The sequence below is a fragment of the Cynocephalus volans genome, chromosome 3 (assembly GCF_027409185.1).
Source record: "Cynocephalus volans isolate mCynVol1 chromosome 3, mCynVol1.pri, whole genome shotgun sequence".
Lineage (NCBI taxonomy): Eukaryota > Metazoa > Chordata > Mammalia > Dermoptera > Cynocephalidae > Cynocephalus > Cynocephalus volans.
Window position 1 is genome coordinate 73,280,762 of NC_084462.1, and position 21,426 is coordinate 73,302,187.

The 21,426-nt window shown below is 37.4% G+C and overlaps 2 protein-coding genes and 4 non-coding genes across 8 annotated transcripts in view; 5 read left to right on the top strand and 1 right to left on the bottom strand.

Moving 5' to 3' along the window:
• The window catches only part of ZWILCH (zwilch kinetochore protein), a 34,863-nt gene extending 19,254 nt beyond the window's left edge, over window positions 1–15,609 (bottom strand). For all 3 annotated transcript variants that reach the window (XM_063090356.1, XM_063090355.1, XM_063090354.1), the window contains exons 1-8: window positions 15,381–15,609; window positions 12,904–12,952; window positions 10,278–10,373; window positions 7,213–7,331; window positions 4,956–5,155; window positions 4,351–4,421; window positions 3,854–4,009; window positions 2,452–2,523 (exon numbers count right to left, since the gene is read on the bottom strand). In XM_063090356.1, the coding sequence (XP_062946426.1) occupies window positions 2,452–2,523; window positions 3,854–4,009; window positions 4,351–4,421; window positions 4,956–5,155; window positions 7,213–7,331; window positions 10,278–10,373; window positions 12,904–12,952; window positions 15,381–15,433 (816 nt within the window). In that variant the 5' untranslated portion in view covers window positions 15,434–15,609. The remainder of the gene's footprint in view (window positions 1–2,451; window positions 2,524–3,853; window positions 4,010–4,350; window positions 4,422–4,955; window positions 5,156–7,212; window positions 7,332–10,277; window positions 10,374–12,903; window positions 12,953–15,380) is intronic.
• Window positions 15,506–20,656, top strand: RPL4 (ribosomal protein L4). The gene is made up of 11 exons (XM_063090038.1): window positions 15,506–15,549; window positions 15,880–15,970; window positions 17,078–17,249; window positions 17,446–17,552; window positions 17,906–18,044; window positions 18,575–18,699; window positions 19,009–19,138; window positions 19,414–19,570; window positions 19,891–19,974; window positions 20,085–20,205; window positions 20,290–20,656. The coding sequence occupies exons 1-11, from the start codon at window positions 15,506–15,508 to the stop codon at window positions 20,578–20,580; spliced, it is 1,461 nt and encodes a 486-aa protein (XP_062946108.1). The 3' UTR covers window positions 20,581–20,656.
• On the top strand, window positions 17,298–17,369 carry LOC134374218 (small nucleolar RNA SNORD18). The gene has a single exon (XR_010023087.1). It is a non-coding gene; the product is annotated as a small nucleolar RNA SNORD18 (small nucleolar RNA).
• LOC134374350 (small nucleolar RNA SNORD16) lies at window positions 17,750–17,848 on the top strand. The gene has a single exon (XR_010023208.1). It is a non-coding gene; the product is annotated as a small nucleolar RNA SNORD16 (small nucleolar RNA).
• Window positions 18,402–18,473, top strand: LOC134374216 (small nucleolar RNA SNORD18). The gene has a single exon (XR_010023085.1). It is a non-coding gene; the product is annotated as a small nucleolar RNA SNORD18 (small nucleolar RNA).
• LOC134374217 (small nucleolar RNA SNORD18) lies at window positions 19,198–19,267 on the top strand. The gene has a single exon (XR_010023086.1). It is a non-coding gene; the product is annotated as a small nucleolar RNA SNORD18 (small nucleolar RNA).
• Window positions 20,657–21,426: the final 770 nt, after the last annotated feature.

Consider the following 21,426-nt stretch of genomic DNA (forward strand, 5'->3'; position numbering starts at 1 on the left):
AATGATCATTAGCATGGTCCAGGAAGGAGAAGATAAAGATTTTAAGATGGGCATAGTGAGAGAGACCTCAAAAGAAAAAAAAGAAGAGGACGTGAGAAAGAGAAAGAGAGAGAGATATACAGAATAAAAGAAAAAATCCTACCCATTTATAAAATACAGGAGATTGACCTCAGAGAGCCTATGGCCACATACACACCTAAAAATCTGTGATTTTATAAGGAAGTCATAACAGAGCACAGACTTCTGAATCAGACAGACAAGACATGCCCTTGAATGAATTTGAACTGACTCTTCGGTTTACCAGTTGTTGTTACCTCAGGCAAAATAGCAGAACCAGCTAGCACCATGCTTGGCACACAGTACAGCAGCAGCTTCTAGATGTTGTAGTAAGCTGTGGTGATAGAAAATAGTTCTCACTAAAGAAAAGTCTAAGGTTTCTGGCCTAAGAAATTGAAGGAACAGTGGGCACACAAATAGAAATGGGGTTTTCTAATTTGTCTGAAGAAGATACCAAGTTTTGCTTTGGACATACTGAGTTTTGAGGTAATAGCACCCTACCAAAGTGGGAAAGAACTTGTTGGAAGATGGAAAGATGGGAATTCGTGACAGCATGAAGATGGGAGTCTAGAGTCCGCTCATAAAGGCATTAGTCAAATCACTGACTAGACAAGCTCTCTGCAGGGGTCTGGAGAAAGAAGGACAGAAACATAAAGATAGAAGTATGATGGAAACCCTCAGTAAGGGTCCTGAAAGAGGAGCTTTCAAGAAAACAGAAAGGTGAGAAAGATAGAAAAAAGTATGAGTTTTATACAAACAGGGAAATAATAACACAATAACAGGAGGTAAAAGTAATAAAAATGCTTGGTACTATGTTAGACATTAAAGGCACAACAGGGTACCTGGCACACAAGTCTAGTAGGGGAGACAGATAAGTAAACAAATTACTGTGTTTGATAAACACTCTGATGAGGTGTGTGTGGAGTTCTACAGCAGCACAAAGCACAAGCAGCATAAGCCATTCTAGAGGATCAGTGCTACCATCCTAGGCAAAGAAGTCACAGAGAACTCACCCAGCAAAGGGGTGACAGAAGCACACCATGCAAATCAAGATGCACATGCCAGAAAGTGAGAGTGTGACAGGATCGAAGCTACAAGGAGCAGAGGGCTCAACATGGCAAGAGTTGGAGGTTCAGTAGGAGTGCAAGCAGGGTGTGAGAAAAAAATAAGCTAAAGAAATAAGTAGGAGCCAATAAAACATGAAAAGGTGCTCAAAGTTATTAGCCATCAGAGAAATGTAAATCAAAACCACAATGAGATAACACCTCATTCCCACTAGGATGGCTATAAAAACAAACAAACAAACAAAACCAGACAATATCATGTGTTAGCAAGGATGTGAAGAAATTGGAACCCTCATGCACTACTGGTATGAATGTAAAATGGTGTAGCCATTCTGGAAAACAGTTACAGTTTGGCAGTTCCTCAAAAGATGAAACAGGATTACCATATAACCCAACAACTCCATACCAAAGGTGTAAAAACATAGTAAACACAAAAACTTGTTCATGAATGTTCATGGCAGCATTATTCATAGTAGACAAAAAGAAGAAATAGAAATGTCCATCACCTGATGAATAGATAAATAAAATGTGGTACATCCATACAATGGAATGCTATTTGGCAACAGAAAGGAACAAAGTACCACAAAAAGTAGATTAGTGGTTGCCAGGGCAGGTGGGGGTAGAAAGTAAGTGCTAATGGGCATGGAGTTTCTTTTTGGGGTGATAAAAAATGTTCTAACATTATGGTGATGGATGTACAACTTGGGTAAATATACTAAAAACCACTGAATTGTACACTTTAAAATGAGTGCATTTTATGGGATGTAATTTATATCTCAATAAAGCTGTTTAGTAAATAAATAAATAGGGTGGCAGCTGGATTATAACTGGCTTTGTATGCCAGGCTAAGACCTTTGGCATTTCTACTGCATTATAATGAGGTACCCTCTTGAGATTCAATTTGTAGAATAAAGCTAAATTACCAAAATGTGAAATTCCTGAAATACATGCTTATTAATCTTTAGCATCAATCAAAATCCTAGCTGTTAACAAGAAGATAATATATACATTTGTAATAGGTTATCAGTTGATCCACCTGGAGAGGGGAACCCATCATATGAATAAAAACCAAAGCAGTCCAGTAGAAAAAGTAGAAGAACTGAAGTTATTAAGTATCTAACTAATGCTCCCTTTAATTATAAGGACAATCACCACACAGGTAAAATGAAACTGCCAAATTGCCAAGAGTGTCTAATGAATACATAACATTTGGAACAAAATTTTGGGGGGGGAAAATACTGAAGATCACAAAATAAGAAAAAATGATATTAGCAAACATTTTTACAAAAACACACTTAATGAAAGTTAGGAGTTCCAGAAGGATACTCACAAGAAGAAATTTCAGTTCTCTGTGAAGATGATTCAAAGGACCTCTGGGCTCTCCCGATTCCACTTTAATATTCTAAAAAGGTCCAAAAGGTCAGTTTTCCCTGGTAATCCCATCCTCTCTGCATAAGAGTCACAGTTACTTGCACTCTGAACTACCCACATTAAAAAATATGTTTCATAAAGCACCAAAGAGTTGAAAAATTAGGTCAACACTGAAAATCGTACCCAGAGACACTGAAACACTGCAGATCCTGCCATCCTGATATGGTAACGAAATTCAGACCACCACACCTTCTCTCTATGCCACAAACAATTATACCTACATGGAACAGGTGCCCTCCTCAAATGCTCTCCTGCCCTTTCCCCTTGGAATTTCCAAGAGGACAAGGTAGGAAAAATACAAAGAAATATATCTCAAGATTAAATGATAAACTCAGCATTATCATACACCAAAAATAAATCCCCCAGTAAATGTTTATTAGACTCCTCCTAAATAAAAGAACAATGTGCTGTCCTAGCTAAAGGTCAAAATTTTACAAACCTAAGGCATCCCAAAAACGGGGTGGGGGAATGAGCAAAAGCTAATATATGTAAATACCTATTACAGGAAGAGAAAAGCATAAAGAATATAATTGTCCATAATCCCACCACCCTGTGGGAACCACTGTTAATAATATCCAGGCCTCTGTGTATATAGGTTTTAAAAAACATAGGTGACATCCCACTTTATACATAATTTTGTAATTTTTCCTTTTTATGTTCTATAATAAGCATTTCCTTTTTTAGGGTGAGGGGTGGCTGGCTGGCAAGGGAATCTGAACCTTTGAACAGCATTTCATATTATTATTAAAAACATTTTCAAATACAATTTTTAAAGATTGTACAATATTTCATCATGGAAATCTATTTTAACTATTTCCCTATTGTACGTTCAAGTTTTAATATTTTTAGAACACAACTATATCACTGAATATCTTGAACATAAATTTTGTTAGCAATTCTGATTAATTTAAGACAGATTCCCAGAAATGTAAATACTGGGTGAAAGGGCTTAATATTATGATTCTTGATGTATTGCCAATATTTGCACTCTTAAGAACAGCACAGACGATAAGTCACCTGATGATTCCACTGGAGTTCCCACTCAAGAAACTTTATTAATCACTAGAAAATTCTTACGTTACATAATTACAAGGCTGCAGGCAATTGATAGTTCAGCTCACCTGGCAAAACCTCCACTGGCTGCCCTGGTGAGACTTCAAGAGCAAGGCAAGCCTTTCAGAGTTGTCCTGCCTCACAACCAGCGACTGTTGGGGCTGGAAGGATGCAGCACCGGCAACAAGCAAGTAAACCAACTTTTAAGGGCCTCATGAACCCAATGAGAAAATAGGGTTCACTCCTACCAGAGTCGCAGTTGAAGAGAGTGGAGGTATTTGAAGAATCTCAGCCACAGGACTCCAGGAAATATCCAAAGTGATCATAGTTTGTGATGTGGTGACTGTATCGTCCAAGGCAGTAGACTTAAAAAGCTCATACTGGGCAAAGCCCCTGGCTGTTACCTGAAAAGAGTGCACCCAGCAGATGAGTAGCTATACTTTCACACAGCCAGAAGCCCAAATCCAAACTACTTTGATTCTTGTTGCAAAAGAAGAAAAAGCACCATACTCCATGCTTTTTTCCCAAATGGAAAAATAAGACAATTCTTTTAAACCACAAAGATTAATTAAAAGGCAAGAAGGAATTTATTTTAATTTTAGTCATTAGTTAATATGAAAATGAATATAAACATCTTGATACTACAGAAAAATACCTAATCATATTAGGAGTGAAAAAACCTTCAAACTAGGAAAGCAGGTCAATAACAGTCTGAAGGAAATAATATGAGAAGAGATATACTTACAGTAGATAAGTGATGTCTTTTCTTGTGTGAATTTTTGAGGTTTTCAAGATTCACAGAATAATTTTTATCAGCTATAGGACATGAAAGGAAGAAAAAAGTTAAAGGTACAATTCAAAATTACATTGTTAGAGCTAGAAAATTATAATCCCTAAATTTTGAGGGTACCACAACTCAACACTAATAATTTTTAAAATTTAAATTTAAATCACAGGTGAGCGAAATATTTATAAAAGAATGAAAGTGAACCTAAGATCAATGCTACCCCAAAAGTATAATTAAATGCCCACTCTGAGCTTGGAATTATACTATCATTATATTCAGTTTTTAATCCTCCAATGAAAATTTCCCAAAATACACACATATAAATTAAACAAAATGCAAACAAAACAGGCGCTCAAACTCCTGTCTTTTGGAGAGGTGTTTCTGGAACACCTCCTACATGCTTCAAATTACACACTAAAGTACATTCATAGTGATTAACTCAAGTTCCACAGTGTGCACTTCTCCCTTAGCAATATAAATTTTCAGTAAAAACCATAAAACAATAACTATACAAATAAATAAAAACACACACACGCACACAAACAAGAAGAGTGAGCACTCACCTTTACAACTGACCACATATAAGACAACTCCTGTAATACTGTCATTAGTTGTGATAAGCTCAGCTCCTAGCCAACAGGTACCTTCAGGATCCGAGCTGTCACATCTTACCCAAAGGGGAGGAAGGGCAGTAACTGGCCGATTAATCTTCAAATGAGTCATGTTAGGATTGTGAGCCATGGTGTAAAGTCCAATTAATTGCCTTGAAAATGAGTAAAGAAAAATAAATTGCCAATCAATCAAGAGTTTTCTTTTAAAAAGGTATCATGAAGGGTCTCAGAGCAACAATAATTTGGAAATTGAGTGGCAAGAAGCATATATAAATATATATATATATATATCACCCAGAGAAGTGGGAAAGGGCACACCAGGCTGTTGAAGATGCATGCAGCAGAAACTGACCAAATGTGACAGGCCTGGAGCTATTACAAGCAGAGAGCTCAACATGGTGAGGGTAGAGGTTCAGTGGAAGTGGCCACAGGTTGAGAGTAAGCTAGAGAAATAAGTAAGAACCAGTAAGACATGAAAGATGCTTGAAGTCATCAGTCACTAGGACACTTGAGGAAAACTGAATATGTACTCTGAATTAGGTAACAGTATTACAATACTAAACTTTCAGATTTTGTCAGAAAATGTACTTATTCTTAGGAAACACATAGCGAAGTATGTAGGGGTAAAGGAACACAATGTCTCCAATATATTGGCAATACTTCATTAAAAAAAATTGTGTGTGTGTGAATGGTATGTGGTATGTTTTACACATATATACACATACAAAACACACATACAATATACCTATTGTTCTATATAGTTGTAACAATATATATTGAGTACATATATACACATACACACATATAACAATATATATATATTGCTTTGTGTGGGGGGGGAGAGACAGAGAAGGAGGAAGAGGGGAAGAAAGAAAATGAACAAGGAGATGCAGCAAAATGGAAATAATTGGTGAATCTGAGTTAAGTGTATATGGAAATTCCTGTACTAATCCTGTAACCTTTCTGTAAGTTTGAAAGTAGATAAAAATTAAAAGTTAACAAAAAAGGTGGCTTAAATCTTTATTTTTCAAAGAGATGAAAACTCAATTTATTACCAACAGATGTTCAGGAAAGGAACTTCTAAGGGATTTTACTTCAAAAAGGAAGTACAATAATCCCAGAAGGAAAGTCTGAAATGCAAGAAGAAATGGAGAGTGAAGAAATGATAAGCATATGGATCAATCCAAACAAACACTGGCTGGAGAAAAAAAAATACAAATAAATAATGTTTAAGTCATGGGGGAAAAAAGGAAACAGGCCAAATGTGACTTAAAATCAAGAAGCCATGAAGGAAAAGGCTGATTAATTTAGCTACGTAAAAAAAATTTAAACTTCTACAGAGCAAAATAAACAAAAACCAGCACAAAGAAAAGTATTTTGTGATTATTGTTATAGTAGTTATCATTCTCTAATATTATTATTTATATTACTATATCCTTCAGAACTTCTTGAAGGCAAGAATTTTTTTATTTTGGAGGTTAGGGAGGCCAGGCAGAGGGAAAGGCATATGGCTGCACAGTGGGGAGGCAGGAAGTGAAGACGAAGAGGCAGACAGAGGTATCAGGGTTTCTATCAGGGGTAGGACTGGCACCTTGGGTGGGACAATTCCTCATTGTACAAGAAAGTCCTACGCATTGCAGGACGTTTACCATCCATGACCCAAGCCCACTAAGTGCCAGTGGCTTCCCTCAGTCATTGTGACAACCAAAAATACTCCCACATATTTTCAACACCCACTGGGTACACTGTCACCCCTCGTGGAGGACCACTAAGGCTAGACAATGACGGCTCCTATATGTCACTCATAAGGAATTTGGATATTATCATGAAGGCAATGAAGAACCACTGAACAATGTTTAGGCAGGGAAGCAGCATGATCAGGTTTTCATTTTACAAAGATCACTCTGGCAGCACTGAGGATGAAAGCCTGGAGTGGAACCAGATTAGACACGAGAAAACAATTAAGAAGCAATATCAATAGATTATTGATATAGAGAGGTGGAGTAAGGGAAGATAACTGCAGTCTTCTTGGTCACACTTGGGATACCTATAGGATATTCAAGTACAGCTATCCTTAGAGAATGAGTACACATATGAGGGGAGATAGGGCAGGAAGAAAGGAGATGCATATTTTTTCCCAGTGTTTATAAGAACATTTCAATTTAAATCCTACCCTCCACCCCTAACCCCATGCTAAGAAAAAATTTACCTTGCTCTCCCAACTGGTAAAGCAAGTGGTCCAACATTTTCACCAGTAGAGAAATCAGAAATAGCAGTTTCTTCAGATTGTAGTTCTTGAACATGACTTGTTTCTTCCTTTTCTAAAGGCTTTTAAAAGGTTTCTAATTATTTAACCAGATAAAAGAGCACTTTAGATAGTAGTCAACTCTTTACTTGCTATGGATTAACTACAAACAGCATAATGTACTCATTTCTATATACTGAAACACAAATGATTGGGTAATGGCAAGGATCAAAGCTACAGACTAATTTGGTACCAATAAATCTTGCTATCAGAAGTATTTCCATGGTCCTATAGGAAGATATTGATCTTAGTTGCTACTGGTAAAGGAAGTATTTGATACCTTTAGAAAAGGCAGTGCCTTAACACGCACAAAACAATGAGCTAAAAGCAAAATACCAAGAGAAACCCAAGAGAAGATGCCCAGATTTTGTTGCATTTTTCACTTCTAGAACTGGAAGGCCTTCTTTCTGGGCTATGACCTTAAGTCCATAGCTCTTACTCCTTGTATCTATTCCTCTTAGGGCTATCAGCTCTCATTTGTGTTACAGGGTTCTGATATCTATGTATTTACAAAATAGTTAAATAGCTCAGCCTTGCCAATAATAACAATCATTATAAGATTAACATTTCTTGAGCATTACAGTGTACTAAGCACTGATCTAAGTTCTCTTTTATTCTTCATAAGAATCCTAAGATAGACACTCTTATCTCTGTTTTATAAATGGGAAAACTGAGGTAGCCAAAGGCTAAGTAACTTGCCTAGAATCACACAGCTGCTAACAAAGCCAACATTTGAATCTAGGTAGTCTGACTTCAAGACTCAAGTTCTTATCCAGTAAGCTCTTCTGGCAGTAAATAGTCTGCTGACTTAATAGGTATCATACATAGGCATTTCCTTAACCTTAAATTTCTTTTGCCAAATTCCATATTCCATTTCTTTCCAGGCCTGACTTTCCAAATAGTTACTAGAACTACGGGGTACCCAAGAAATGTCATTTTTTCCTCTGTTCTCCTTTACAATATTCATCTACTTAAAACATATGCTTTAAACTCTACTAATCTTTGCAGAAATAAAGACCATTTCAATTTTTCCTCACTCAAAATGCCAGAGTCTCATTGAACTCCAAGTAATGCTTCACAACTCCCAGCTGCATTCTCACTGTATCCTAACCCAGATTTCCATAAAATCTCTCTGCTCATCTTGACTTTTTACTAGATAACTCATCCTCCATCTGACTGTCTTAATTGTTCCAGCTTTTGTTCTACATACATTTCCCCTTCTCCCCATAACAAAAGTTTAAGTTCAACCACATAATTCTCCTACAATTATTTTCCAAGAATCTATCCACCATAGATAAGTGTTAATAACACCCTTTCATTAATGTAAAAATAAAGTAGCTCCCCCATTCAGAAAAGTGTTTTTGTGTGTGTGTGTGTGTGTGTTTAAAATAAAGAAGATAGGCCTGTTCATCCATCACAGTGTGTGTGTGTGTGTGTGTGTGTGTGTGTGTGTGTGTGTGTGTGTGTGTGTGTGTGTGTGTGTGTGTGTGTGTGTGTGTGTGTGTGTGTGTGTGTGTGTGTTAAAATAAAGAAGATAGGCCTGTTCATCCATCACAATGCCGGTAAAGACAGAAAACAAAGGTATTCGTTTGAAAGGAACACCTGCTTTCCCTTATCAGAGCCTATACCTATCTACTTTAGGAAGCAATGTAACCGACAGAATGGGTCCTGGACTCAAAGCAAATGGATAACATTATCAGCATGCAATAAACCCACTAAAACTCACTATAGTAATTGCTCTGCCAAAAACAATTACTATAGTTAAAACACAAAGGGTTAAGGTTGTAACTATAGAGTAATACAAAAAATAAGATGTTGCCTTTGTTACATTTAACTAACAAAAATTAAAGTAGAACTTTAGTCATAGCTACTTATGCTGTGCTATTTAATACAGTAGCCACTAGCCACATACTGAGTACCTGAAATGTGACCAGTCCAGTGAGATGCAAGTATAAAATACATACCAGATTTCAAAGATATAGTATGGAAAAAAGAATTTAAAATATTAAACTAAAAACATTATTAAATTTAATTTCATACCCAGCAATCCCACTTCTACTTACTGTAAAAAAAAAAAAAAAAAAAAAAAGAAACCTTATGCTCACACAAAAACCTGTACAAGAATGGTTATAGTTGCTCTATTCATAATGTCCAAAGACTGAAGATGTCCTTCAAAGGGTGGCTGCGCAAATAAATTGTGTTACATCCATACCATTGAATACCACTCAGCAATAAAAGGAAATGAACTACTGATACAACAATTTGGATGAATCTTAAAGGCATACAAGAACCTGGATGAATCTTGGATGAAAGAAGTCAGACTAAAAAGGTTACACAGTGTATAATTTCATTCATGACATTTTTGAAAAGACAAAACTATAGTAAGGGAGAAAAGATCAGTGGTTGTTAGGGGTGAGAGGAGAGTATGATTATAAAGGAATAGGATGAGGGATAAGGGAATTTTTCTGGTGAGACGGAACTGATCAGTATCCTGATTGTGGTGGCGATTACAAGAATCTATATATGTGTTAAAATTCACAGAACTAGGGGCCGAGCCCGTGGCGCACTTGGGAGAGTGCTGCGCTGGGAGCGCGGAGACGCTCCTGCCGCGGGTTCGGATCCTATATAGGAATGGCCGTTGCACTCACTGGCTGAGTGCCGGTCACCAAAAAGACAAAAAAAAAAAAAAAAAAATTCACAGAACTAGACAACAAAAGAAAAAAGTCAATTTTACTGATTTAATGATAATTTCACTTGTTTCTTTTCCTCAATGAAGCTACTAGAAAATTTTAAATTACATATATAGTTCACGTTATATTTCTACTAGACAGTTCTGTGCTTATTTCCAAAATAATTAGATTGTATTTTCACTAATGCTGATTTTAAAAAGTGTATGTTTGAGATTTTTCCCAAGGAACCAAATTTGGTTATCAAGAATTAAACAACCACAAAGCCCAAGCGCTACTTACCACTTTTTCCATGATGAATACTATGTCATTTTCATTTAGAATATTTTTCAAAGGGTTTGGCTGACCTTTGCTGATCAATTGCACTTGGACATCATCCTGTTAAAAACAGATGTAAAGCAATGTTATATATACACCCATGTATTTGTACAAATATTTAAATACATAAAGATCAGTTCTATGCAAGTGACTGGAAAAAGAAAATTTGAATGAGACAATGTCTTAAAAGTAAGATCTCATTTATTCTTTGTCCACATTATTTCTCATGTTTAGAAAATCTAGCTCTTATATCCACACCTATCTGTGTTTCAAGGCCCACCTGAAGTGTATCCTGCCTTTTAAAGCCTTCTTTTGCTTAGGACCACACTGATATCCTCTTCCTGTAATCACACTGTATTTACTATTATGTACCACAAAATTAGCACTTCATTATCCTATTTTCTGATTGTACTATGAAATTTTAGAACTTAAGTTTGAAAACAGATAGCTAAAAGATGTTTTTTAAAAAATCACCTGTAATTCTACTGCCCAGGATAATCACTACTATTATCAGCCTGGTTGATGTATATTCTGCTAAATCTTTTTCCAGGCATATAAATCTATTTAAATAGAAATGTATCTATTTAGATAACTGCACAGGATTTAGCTTAATAAAATCAGGATGTTCTAATAGTTTTACATCATAAACTTCCTTCCATGTCATTAAATGTTCTTTGGCTATTTAGTACCACAGCTCTACCGTTCCATAACTAATTACATATTATCTGACATTTTGGTAGTTTCCAATTATTCGCATAATAAATAATTTATAGTTGACATCACTGAATTATCTTCCTAAGATGAATACCTAAAATCACACTGATATTGTCAGATTGCCTTTCAAATATGTCACAACTACATATTTACATTTCACTTATGTCAACACTTGAGTATTCTCATTGTTTATTTTTACCATCTCATAGCAAAAATAGTATCTTGTTTCAGCTGTCATTTATTTGATCACTAATACAAGTGAACAATCTCTATTATGCTTATTAATGACAAATCTCTCTCATTATTTGATTCTGTTTGATTTCTTAGTTTGGATATTGAAGCATTTAGATACCAAATTCAGAAAACCAAGGATACTGTACTATTCTAATCTACTAGGTTCTTTCAGGTACTGTTGTGGGTTGAATTGTGTCTTCCAAAAAGATATCTTGAAGTCTTAAACCCCAGTTCATGTGAATGTGACCTTATTTGGAAATAAGATCTTTGCAAATGTAGTTAAGTTAAAATGAGGATTAATTTGGATTACGGTGGGCCCTAAGTCCAATGACTGGTTAACTCATAAGACGAGAGAGATTTAAAGACACAGACACATGGGGGAATACCATGTTAGTCTATGGAGGCAAAGATTGGAATGATGTGTCTACAAGCCAAGCAACAATAAAGATTGCTGGAAACCACCAAAAGCTAGAAAGAGGCAAGGAAGGATTCTTTCCCAGAGCCTTCAGTGGGAGCATGTTCCTGCCAACACCTTGATTTCAGACTTCTAGTCTCCAAAAGTGTGAGTGAATAAATTTCTGTTTTAAGTTGCCTAATTTATGGTACTTTGCTTCAGCAGCCCTAGGAACTAATATAAATATCAAGCAGCAAGAATTCAGATAGAGAAGGATTAATATATCTACCTGGACATATTTGATTCTTGAGTTAGGTTGCTGAGAATTCAGACAGTGAGGAACAACTATATTTGTATTTTTCTTTCTCATTATCAGCACCATGCTCTACCAAGTGAGCTAACCAGCCAGCCCCTATATTTTTCTTTTCTGATTACTTACTTGTGTCCTTTGCCTATTCTTCTATTATGGCTTTTTTGTATTTCTTTCTTATTGATTTTTAAGAGCTTTTTATATACTTTACATGTATATAAATATAAATATATAAATAAGTACAGATATTAACCCTTATCATTTATCATTCATGACTATTTCTCCCCAGCTTGTCTTTTAATATAATATTTTAGTTCACTAATTATTTCACAGATGTATATTTTAAACCTCTAACTATGGGGAGTTTACTTATGGAACACTTAGCACATATTAGAAGCTTAACAAATACATGAATGTTTATATCAGCATTATTCATAATCATCAAAAAATGGAAACAACCCAAATGTCCTTCAACTGGTAAATGAAAAACCAACCTGTGGTATATCCATACAAAAGACTATTACTTAGCAATAGTAAGGAATGAACTACTGATACACACAACAACATAGATGAATCTCAAATGCATTATACTAATTGATAGAAGCCAGACCCAAAAGGCTGTATGATTTATATGACATTCTGGAAAAGGCAAAACTGTAGAGACAGAAAACAGATTAATGGTTGCTAGGGATTAGGGGTAGGGGAAAGGGTACCCCTACTCATAAAGGAACATGAGAAATTTTCAGGAGATGACAGAAATGTTCTATATCTTGATTATGGGTGTGGTTACATGATTAAATGCATTTTTCAAAACTCATAGAACTGTACCCTAAAAGGCTGAAATTTACTATATGTAAATTAACTTCAATAAACCTGACTTTCAAAAACCACAATTTTAGAATTGAGTTGTGTTTAAAAACCAAATAAATTGTTCATACCTCATAAATAAATGGGTCTTTACAGATTTTCTTTTCTTCATTAAATTCCCTGGAATGAAGAACCACATGTGAAGAATAGTGCTAGTTACTCTTCTGCTATTTAAACTCGAGAATTAGCCATCACTTTATCTCTGCATGACACCAGTGCGAAAAGCAAAAAGCAAAGTACTTATGGCATAGTTGGGGAGAGGGAAAAAAGCAGAAAAAGTATTAGGACAAGAAGAAAAGAGACTTGCAATAGAGATTAATAGACTGCTGTCCACAGTTGGGTATGATTGCTTCTCAGAGCCAGCAGGAAATTAGGTTGCCTACCTCTATCTACTCTTGTGTCTTTTCAAACACATCATCAGTTAATATTAAAATATAATTTATCACATGACTTTTGGAAAGTAAAAATGACTGGCTTCTGATCTGTCACTGAGTCAGTAGATAACCACAGAGAAGTTACTTAAGGGTCTCAGGCATTACACTTCTATGGACTAAAATGGAAGCATCTATCCTCCATTTTTATGAGCTGTTACTAAAAAATCAGTAAATTTTATTATGTTGAACATTTCCTTTTAAAAATGTAAGCACAAAACTCTAGGGTATGATTGAATAATTATTTAATTCAAGAAAGTTTTTAAATAGTGATTCCAAAACACGTAAACTATAAACCGTTAACATGCCAAAATTCACATCAGCCTGATCTACACTCTGAAAGAGAAAAGAATCTTTAGTCATTGAAGGAATCTAATGGAATTGTTCGTGATACAATTTATATCCATTTGGTCTAATACATGACTTCCTGAATTAAGAACAGGAGAGCTAGGCCTGTGACTGATTAACCTTATCATATTATACAAGATTATGACTTATTCTTAAAAATGCTTGTCTTTTATATATTACTCAGGGATGTTATATAATCAGTCACTCAATAACCATTTCTCAAGCATGTGTATTATAGGTCAGACACTCTTGCTAGATGCTGGGGATATTAAACAAAAGCATAGTCCCTGGTTCATAGTCTTGACAGTTATTGGGTGATAAGCGCTCTGACAGAGGCAAACACAGTGTGTGGAGATTTAGCTACAGGGCTTGAACTTTATCCTGAAAGCTAAGAGGAACTCAGTAGGGATAGTGGGAGAATAAGTGGACTGACTTAGATGAGGTGGGGGATGGTGGAAAAGAGAAGTGGGAGTCTTGGATTTAGCTTTCTCAGAGACAAAATTCAGGAGTAGAATGCCAGAGTAGGAAAAAAGTAGGCATTGACTTTGAGGTCCTATGTGAAAATTTCTAGCAGGCAGCTGGATACATAGGCACTGTGAGAGATGCAAGAGAAGTAAAAGACAGAAACTCTTGGTGCTTACAAGTGGAGAGAAAGACTAACACCCATGAAATAACTGGGAAGTATAAAGGGTTTAAATAAAGTTTTATTAATAGAGGACTGGTTAAATAAACATAAAATAGTCACAGAATGAAACACTATATAGCAGTTAAAAACAATGAGATCTATAGGCTCTCATACTGAAGGAGAGCTAAGACACTTAGTTTTATCTTTTTCTTTTTTTGGTGATTGGCTGGTACAGGGATGGAACCCTGGACCTTGGTGTTATCAGCACCATGCTCTGACCAAACCGGACAGCCCCTGCTTTTTTTTTTTTTTTAAAAAAAAGCTAGTGCTCTTCCTGTAATGTTCAAAAAATTCACATGCATTACTGCTCTTGTAAGCAGGAAAAAAAGCAATAAACAATTTAAAACTATAGCATTTAGAAATTAATGAGTTAGACTGCATCAGTGGTTCTCACAGTGTGATACCCAGCCAGCAGCCACCTGTCTCATCTGGAATTTGTTAGAAAGGCAAATTCTTTGGCCGCATCCCAGGCCTACTAGATCAGAAATCCTGGGGCCCAACAATCTCTGTTTTTACAACATTCCAGGTGATTCTGATCACGCTCAAATTTGAGAACCACTGAATTAGGTTTTTTACGTAGGATGGGGAGTAGCACCGCACTATAAAAATAAAATGAAGTCTTGCAGCACAGTGAAATAAAGTCGTTTAAAGCCAACACACTATCCGTTACCGTTACAATTGTAGCTAATATGGTAACTGTCTTGAATAAGCTACAACAATACGTTTCACTTTTAGGAGTCAGAAGACTTTAAACAGGTGAAGGATGCCAATATCTAGTTTTCCGTATCCTAGGAGGCGCCTCTACTTTTCACAAGCGTGTGCATCCGCAGATTGATTAAACCGCCTTTTAGAACACTGGTCACCTTCCACCTCGTTTGATAACGTACAGATGTTTTCTCCTAACAGACTACAAGCAAGCCCTCAACGCGCCAACCCCACAACAGAGCAGAGAGCCGGCCTGTCCCCAAATGCTGGCAAAGCGCTAATCCCCAAGGTGTGGCAAAAGACTCGGAGCGGGAATCCCGATACCCAGAGGGAGATGTGCTGTCCCCAGACCCCAGGCACAGTAGACACTACGACTCACTGCAGGAGGCGAGAGTAAAACTCCTCAGCCGCTCGGTTCATTCGCTCCCACATCCCGCCTCAATCTGAGTGCAGGTCCGAAACCGCCAAACTGAACTACGCGCTCGACCGCCGACGTCAGGAGTCATGACCCCGCCCCGCCGGGACTACTTTTACACGCAACAAGTCCCGTTTGTCCGCAAAGTTAAAACTTGTTTTAGAGCACCCTGTGATAGTTCCTGTCCCAACAGCCTTCCATTCCCGTCAGAAAAAACCTAAACTAAGCGTTTGAGGGAAAAATACTTCGTCTCGCGAGAATTTGCCACGCCCCCTTACGGATTATTCCGCGAAAAGGAGTCCCTTCTTTCTAAGAACTATTATTAGCTTTGGAAGACAATACGTATCGTAATTTGACACACACCAAGAAACAGTACGGTGTTTTAATTTTTATAGTTTAGTAGAGAGATATGTTGTGTCTCTGTATTGATTTTGAGGGTGGGGCAGGGGTGTACAAGTTGAAGGTTACAAACAGAGCGGAAGTGGCGAGACCTTCCTTTTCCTGTGGAAGCCGACGGGTTGAGAGGAGTGTGGCTTTCTCCTCTCCCCGCCATGGTGAGTAGATGTCCTCTCGGCTGGACTTTCCTCTAATCCCAGGGCCAGTAGGGAAGGATCTGGGGTTCTGGGCATAAAATCTAAGGTAGAGAAGGCAACGAGAAGGAGAAGAGGACCAAAAGCGTCTATTTCTGTCAGGGAGCTGGGCTGTGCGGCAATACGGCAGCCATCTTAGAGGCAACGTGGGCGTCCCAGCACGCGATTACTGGAGAACACGGGATCGTTTTCAGGCGCAGAGGGAGGTTTTAGGGTTCTAGCTTTCTTTGGATCTTAGGAAACTTGGGTTCTGCTGGAAACGTGGAAACTGTTGGGGCCTAAAACCGAATTATGAGAGAGTATGTCTGGTGCTGTTTAGTAAGGTATAATTCCATCTTTTAAGAGCCGGATTTTGTTAAAAGAAAAAACACTCGTATTTCTACTTTCTCAGATTGCTAGTCTCTGTACAGCGTAAGACTCGCCATTGTAAACGCTTTCTGGCTCTCTTCGCTTAAAAGTCAATTCTTCTATTCGTTGTCATGTAAATCTTTGAATCTTGAGCGAGATCAGAGTATGATAATGTTATGTATTGCTGTTTTTCCACCAGTAGTGTCTATATGTGCTGTGTGGTGTTTAAATACTCGGGGAGTTAAATAGACAAGACTATCCTTAAGATGCTTGAGTCGTAGTTGTGTTAGACTAAGTATATAACACTGGGTGGTAGTAAGTGCTGTGGGTAGAGAAAGTGGCCTGAAGGAGATGCTAAGAGGAGCTTTATAGTGAAAACTTTGTACTTCTGAGGCAGGAGAGGGATGGAAGAGAGAAAATATGGGAGATGAGATCAGAGAGGTAAGGAAGATTATGTAGACCATCCTTAGCACTTTGGTATTACTCTCAGGTGGGAAGTCTTTAGAGAGGATTGAACCAGAAGTAATAGGAACCGTGTTTTCACTGGTAAGCTTTGGAAGATGTGTTTGGATGTTTTGCTTATGTTTTGGCTTTTAAGCTTGTCTGTCTCACCAAACCTAGTATCTTTTATAATTGAACATTTAATGGTATATTGTTGGTACACGAGAAGGGCTTGCCTCTAACATTGCTTGTCAATATAAACATCTTTTTCTTTTTCCTAAGGCGTGTGCTCGTCCACTGATATCAGTGTACTCCGAAAAGGGGGAGTCATCTGGCAAAAATGTCACTTTGCCAGCTGTGTTCAAGGCTCCCATTCGACCAGATATTGTCAACTTTGTTCACACCAACTTGCGCAAAAACAACAGACAGCCCTATGCTGTCAGTGAATTAGCAGGTATGGGTTTAATATCTTCCATGGGTTGAGATTTTAGGGGCTGCTTTACAGTAGTGATGAAATTCCACATCATTGGTCCGTGTTTCTGAACCACGTGATTTTCCTGGATGTTCTGATGCTGCTTGCTACTATGCATAATAGTTACAAATTGGTGTGATCAGGTAGCTAAAACTTTTATTTTTCCCCCCAATTTTAGGTCATCAGACCAGTGCTGAGTCTTGGGGTACTGGTAGAGCTGTGGCTAGAATTCCCAGAGTTCGAGGTGGTGGGACTCATCGTTCTGGCCAGGGTGCTTTTGGAAATGTATCCTTTGTTTTGCTACCTAAACTGGTCAGCTGTCATGGAATTTAGCAGATGACCTGGGTTATTCATATTAATATAGTTTGAAAATATTTATGTCTAAAATACTGATAGTATCCCAGATAAACATTGCTCTAAGCAGATTTGGAATGGGGAAGATGTTTAAGGAGAAAGGATTTTACATGGGGGGAAGTTTTGCTTGCAATGATGTCGTAATTTGCGTCTTACTCTGTTTTCAGCGACAGTTGCCTGCTGTCAGTAAGCTGGTACAGAAGGTTGACGAAAATTGTTACTGAGCAAGACATCACCTTTTTTATTCCTAAAATATGAGAATTGTGATTCTTAACAGAAAATAGATGTGCCGTGGAGGCCGCATGTTTGCTCCAACCAAAACCTGGCGCCGTTGGCACCGTAGAGTGAACACAACGCAAAAGCGGTATGCCATCTGCTCTGCCCTGGCTGCTTCGGCTTTACCGGCACTGGTGATGTCTAAAGGTTTGTAATTTGTATGTTAAGAGTGATACAAAGATACAAAACACTTCTTTTTTCTTAAACCTGAACCTTTCTGTTTGTTATAATTGCCCATGTACATTCTGTTTATCCCAGAGTATCTGTCTAAATTTTCCTACTAAATATTAGTTCTAACTACTTTAGTCTAACAAGTCAGTTATCGATGAATACTAACTAATTGGGAAACTATTATTCAAATAGTGATTTAGTGTATAATTAGAAAATTTTCTACATAAATAAAAATGCACTGGGGAGCATGAGAGTTTATTCACTTATTTTGGGTGGCTGGCTGGTAAGACATCTGAATGAACCCTTGACCTTGGTTGCATTTTTATTTTATTGTCCAAATGATGAGATTCCACTTCATTGGTCCGTGTTTCTGAAACACATGATATTTGTGGAAATTCTGATTTGGCAAATTGTATACCGTTTTGCTTTTGTGGCTAATATAAGATGTTTCTTAATTTTTGAAAGGGTTCAGGGTAACCAGATAAGTATTGAATTGGCTTTGTCAGGTCATCGTATTGAGGAAGTTCCTGAACTTCCTTTGGTGGTCGAAGATAAAGTTGAAGGCTACAAGAAAACTAAGGAGGCTGTTTTGCTTCTTAAGAAACTTAAGGCATGGAATGATATCAAAAAGGTATGTTTAATGAGCCCATTTATAGTTTGGTAGTCCTTGATCCACACAAATTTGTTGTCATATTTTAAATTTCAAAAGGTAAGTATGAAGGAAGGTATAGTTAAGTCTTAGTGTATGAGAGCACGAGGACTTTGGGGCCAGATTGTTTCAGTTTGAATCCTGGCTGTCATTTATGGCTATGTGTATAACGTTGGGCAAGTTAATTTGTGCCTCGATTTCATCATCTATAACATGGAGATTTTTTTAACCATGGAGATCTATTGCAAAGATCATATCTTAATCAGAATACTAAAACTGCTCACTTTGTAGGTCTATGCTTCTCAGCGAATGAGAGCTGGCAAGGGCAAAATGAGAAACCGTCGTCGTATTCAGCGCAGGGGGCCCTGCATCATCTATAATGAGGACAATGGTATCATCAAGGCCTTCAGAAACATCCCTGGTAATTCTTGTACTGCTTACGTGTTTTGATTACCTATACCGTGCAAGTTTACTCAGCTTTTATTATGATGAGATTCCACTTTATGGTCCGTGTTTCTGAAATACATGATTTTGTGGAAGTTCTGATTCTTGGCTAAATGAGGAAAACCATTAGTGATTAAAACTTCGTAATTAATGAGGTAGTTCTCAGGCGCCTTATGTAGTGCATATAATCCATAGAGATTTTTTAGTTTCTTCTGTCAAAATACAGGCTTCCTAATGCTTTCCTTTTAACAGGAATTACTCTGCTTAATGTAAGCAAACTGAACATTTTGAAACTTGCACCTGGTGGGCATGTGGGACGTTTCTGCATTTGGACTGAAAGTGCTTTCCGGAAGTTAGATGAATTGTATGGCACTTGGCGTAAAGCTGCTTCCCTGAAGAGTAACTATAAGTGAGTGTTTTTCATATTCATACACTGATTATGGATATTTATGCTGTAGACATTTACATTCAGAATTGATTTGCATATTTTCTGAATAATGGGTTATATTTTGTTCTCATTTTCCACGTATGTGCAGACATAATACAATGAAATGGTGAAATGCTCGCTTTCTCATTTGGTCCAGGTCTATGAGAAGTGATAGTGTAGTGAAAATTTCCATTGAATTCTGGGGAGCTTCAATGGCTAAAAATAAAGCTTCTGTTGAAGTTCATAGTCCATTACATGAGAAATAGGAATTTAGACATCCATTGTCAATCTTTTTCCTTCAGCCTTCCCATGCACAAGATGATGAATACAGACCTTAGCAGGATTTTGAAAAGCCCAGAGATCCAAAGAGCCCTCCGAGCACCACGGTAAAGTTATCCTATTTATGGTCTAATTCTTGCCCCAACCTTATACTATTGGCTATTTCAAAAACGTGTATAATGTGTAAAATGTTGACATAATGCCTACCTTATTATAGCAAGAAGATTCACCGCAGGGTCCTGAAGAAGAATCCACTGAAAAACTTGAGAATCATGTTGAAGCTAAACCCATATGCAAAGACCATGCGCCGGAACACCATTCTTCGTCAGGCCAGGAATGTAAGTGTTTTTTTTTTTTTCCTACCTCTATGTTAAGTTCTTGGAAAGATTTGATTCTTAAATTTTCTACCTAACTTGTTGCAGCACAAACTCCGGATGGATAAGGTGGCGGCAGCAGCAGCAGCACTAGAGGCCAAATCAGATGAGAAGGGGGTTGCAGGCAAGAAGCCTGTAGTGGGGAAGAAAGGAAAGAAGGCTGTTGGTGTTAAAAAGCAGAAGAAGCCTTTGGGGAAAAAGGCTGCAGCTACCAAGAAACCAGCGGCTGAAAAGAAGCCAGCAGCTGAAAAGAAGCCAGCAGCTGAAAAGAAGCCAGCAGCTGAAAAGAAGCCAACAGAAAAGAAACCTGCCACAGAAGAAAAGAAGCCTGCTGCTTAAATTTATTTCGTAAAAGTCAAATCATTTTGGACAGCTTATTTTGAATAAAGACCTGATCAAAGAGGCAGTGAGAAAACATGGCTTATTCGGTGTTTTTGAATGTTGGGTAGAATTTTTTAAAGTAATGCTTTGTTCTCCAAAATTCCAGCCTTTAATTTGTTCTGTTTTGTTATCAGGTATAAAATGGAACCTTGAAGTTAACCTAATGCCATGCAATTCAATGGAAGGGAGATTCTCAAAAATTCCTGATAAGATCCATTTTGTAAATGTCTTGAAAATAGATGGTTAAAAGATTCGCCTCAAATATACAGAGGCTGTTCAAATTTAGTCCAAAAAAATGGAAAATTGGATTAACTAACCACAAGAGGGCACAATTGTAGGATACAATTTATGAGGTACTATGGGAAGAAATTTTTAACCCACTAGGACAGAATACAGTTAGAGGAAATGCTTGCCACCCTCTTCAGTATTTTCACCCATAGTTTGAAGAAGTGTCAAAGGCATTTTTTGGAACTGCAGGCATGTCTTAAAGTTTTATTAGCAGGGAAATATTTAACCAACGATGATAAAGAGAAATGCCAATGAAATGTCCCCCGAACTGCTTTAGGGTTCCCCCCCCTAAAGGTTTTAAACTGCTGTCCATGCAAATCTTAAATAACCCTAAAACTAACCCCTGCTTTTATTTTGTCAGAGTCTTGTGATTATTAAAGTAGCCGCAGACTGGCAGTCTCGTTGAAGTTTACGGCAGAAGTGAAATATCCCAATTACAGAGCCAAATCTCAGTTCTTAAGCAAAAAGCACGGTTTCCCATTGCAAGTTTGTCAGCACTGCTTTGTCTTCATTCTC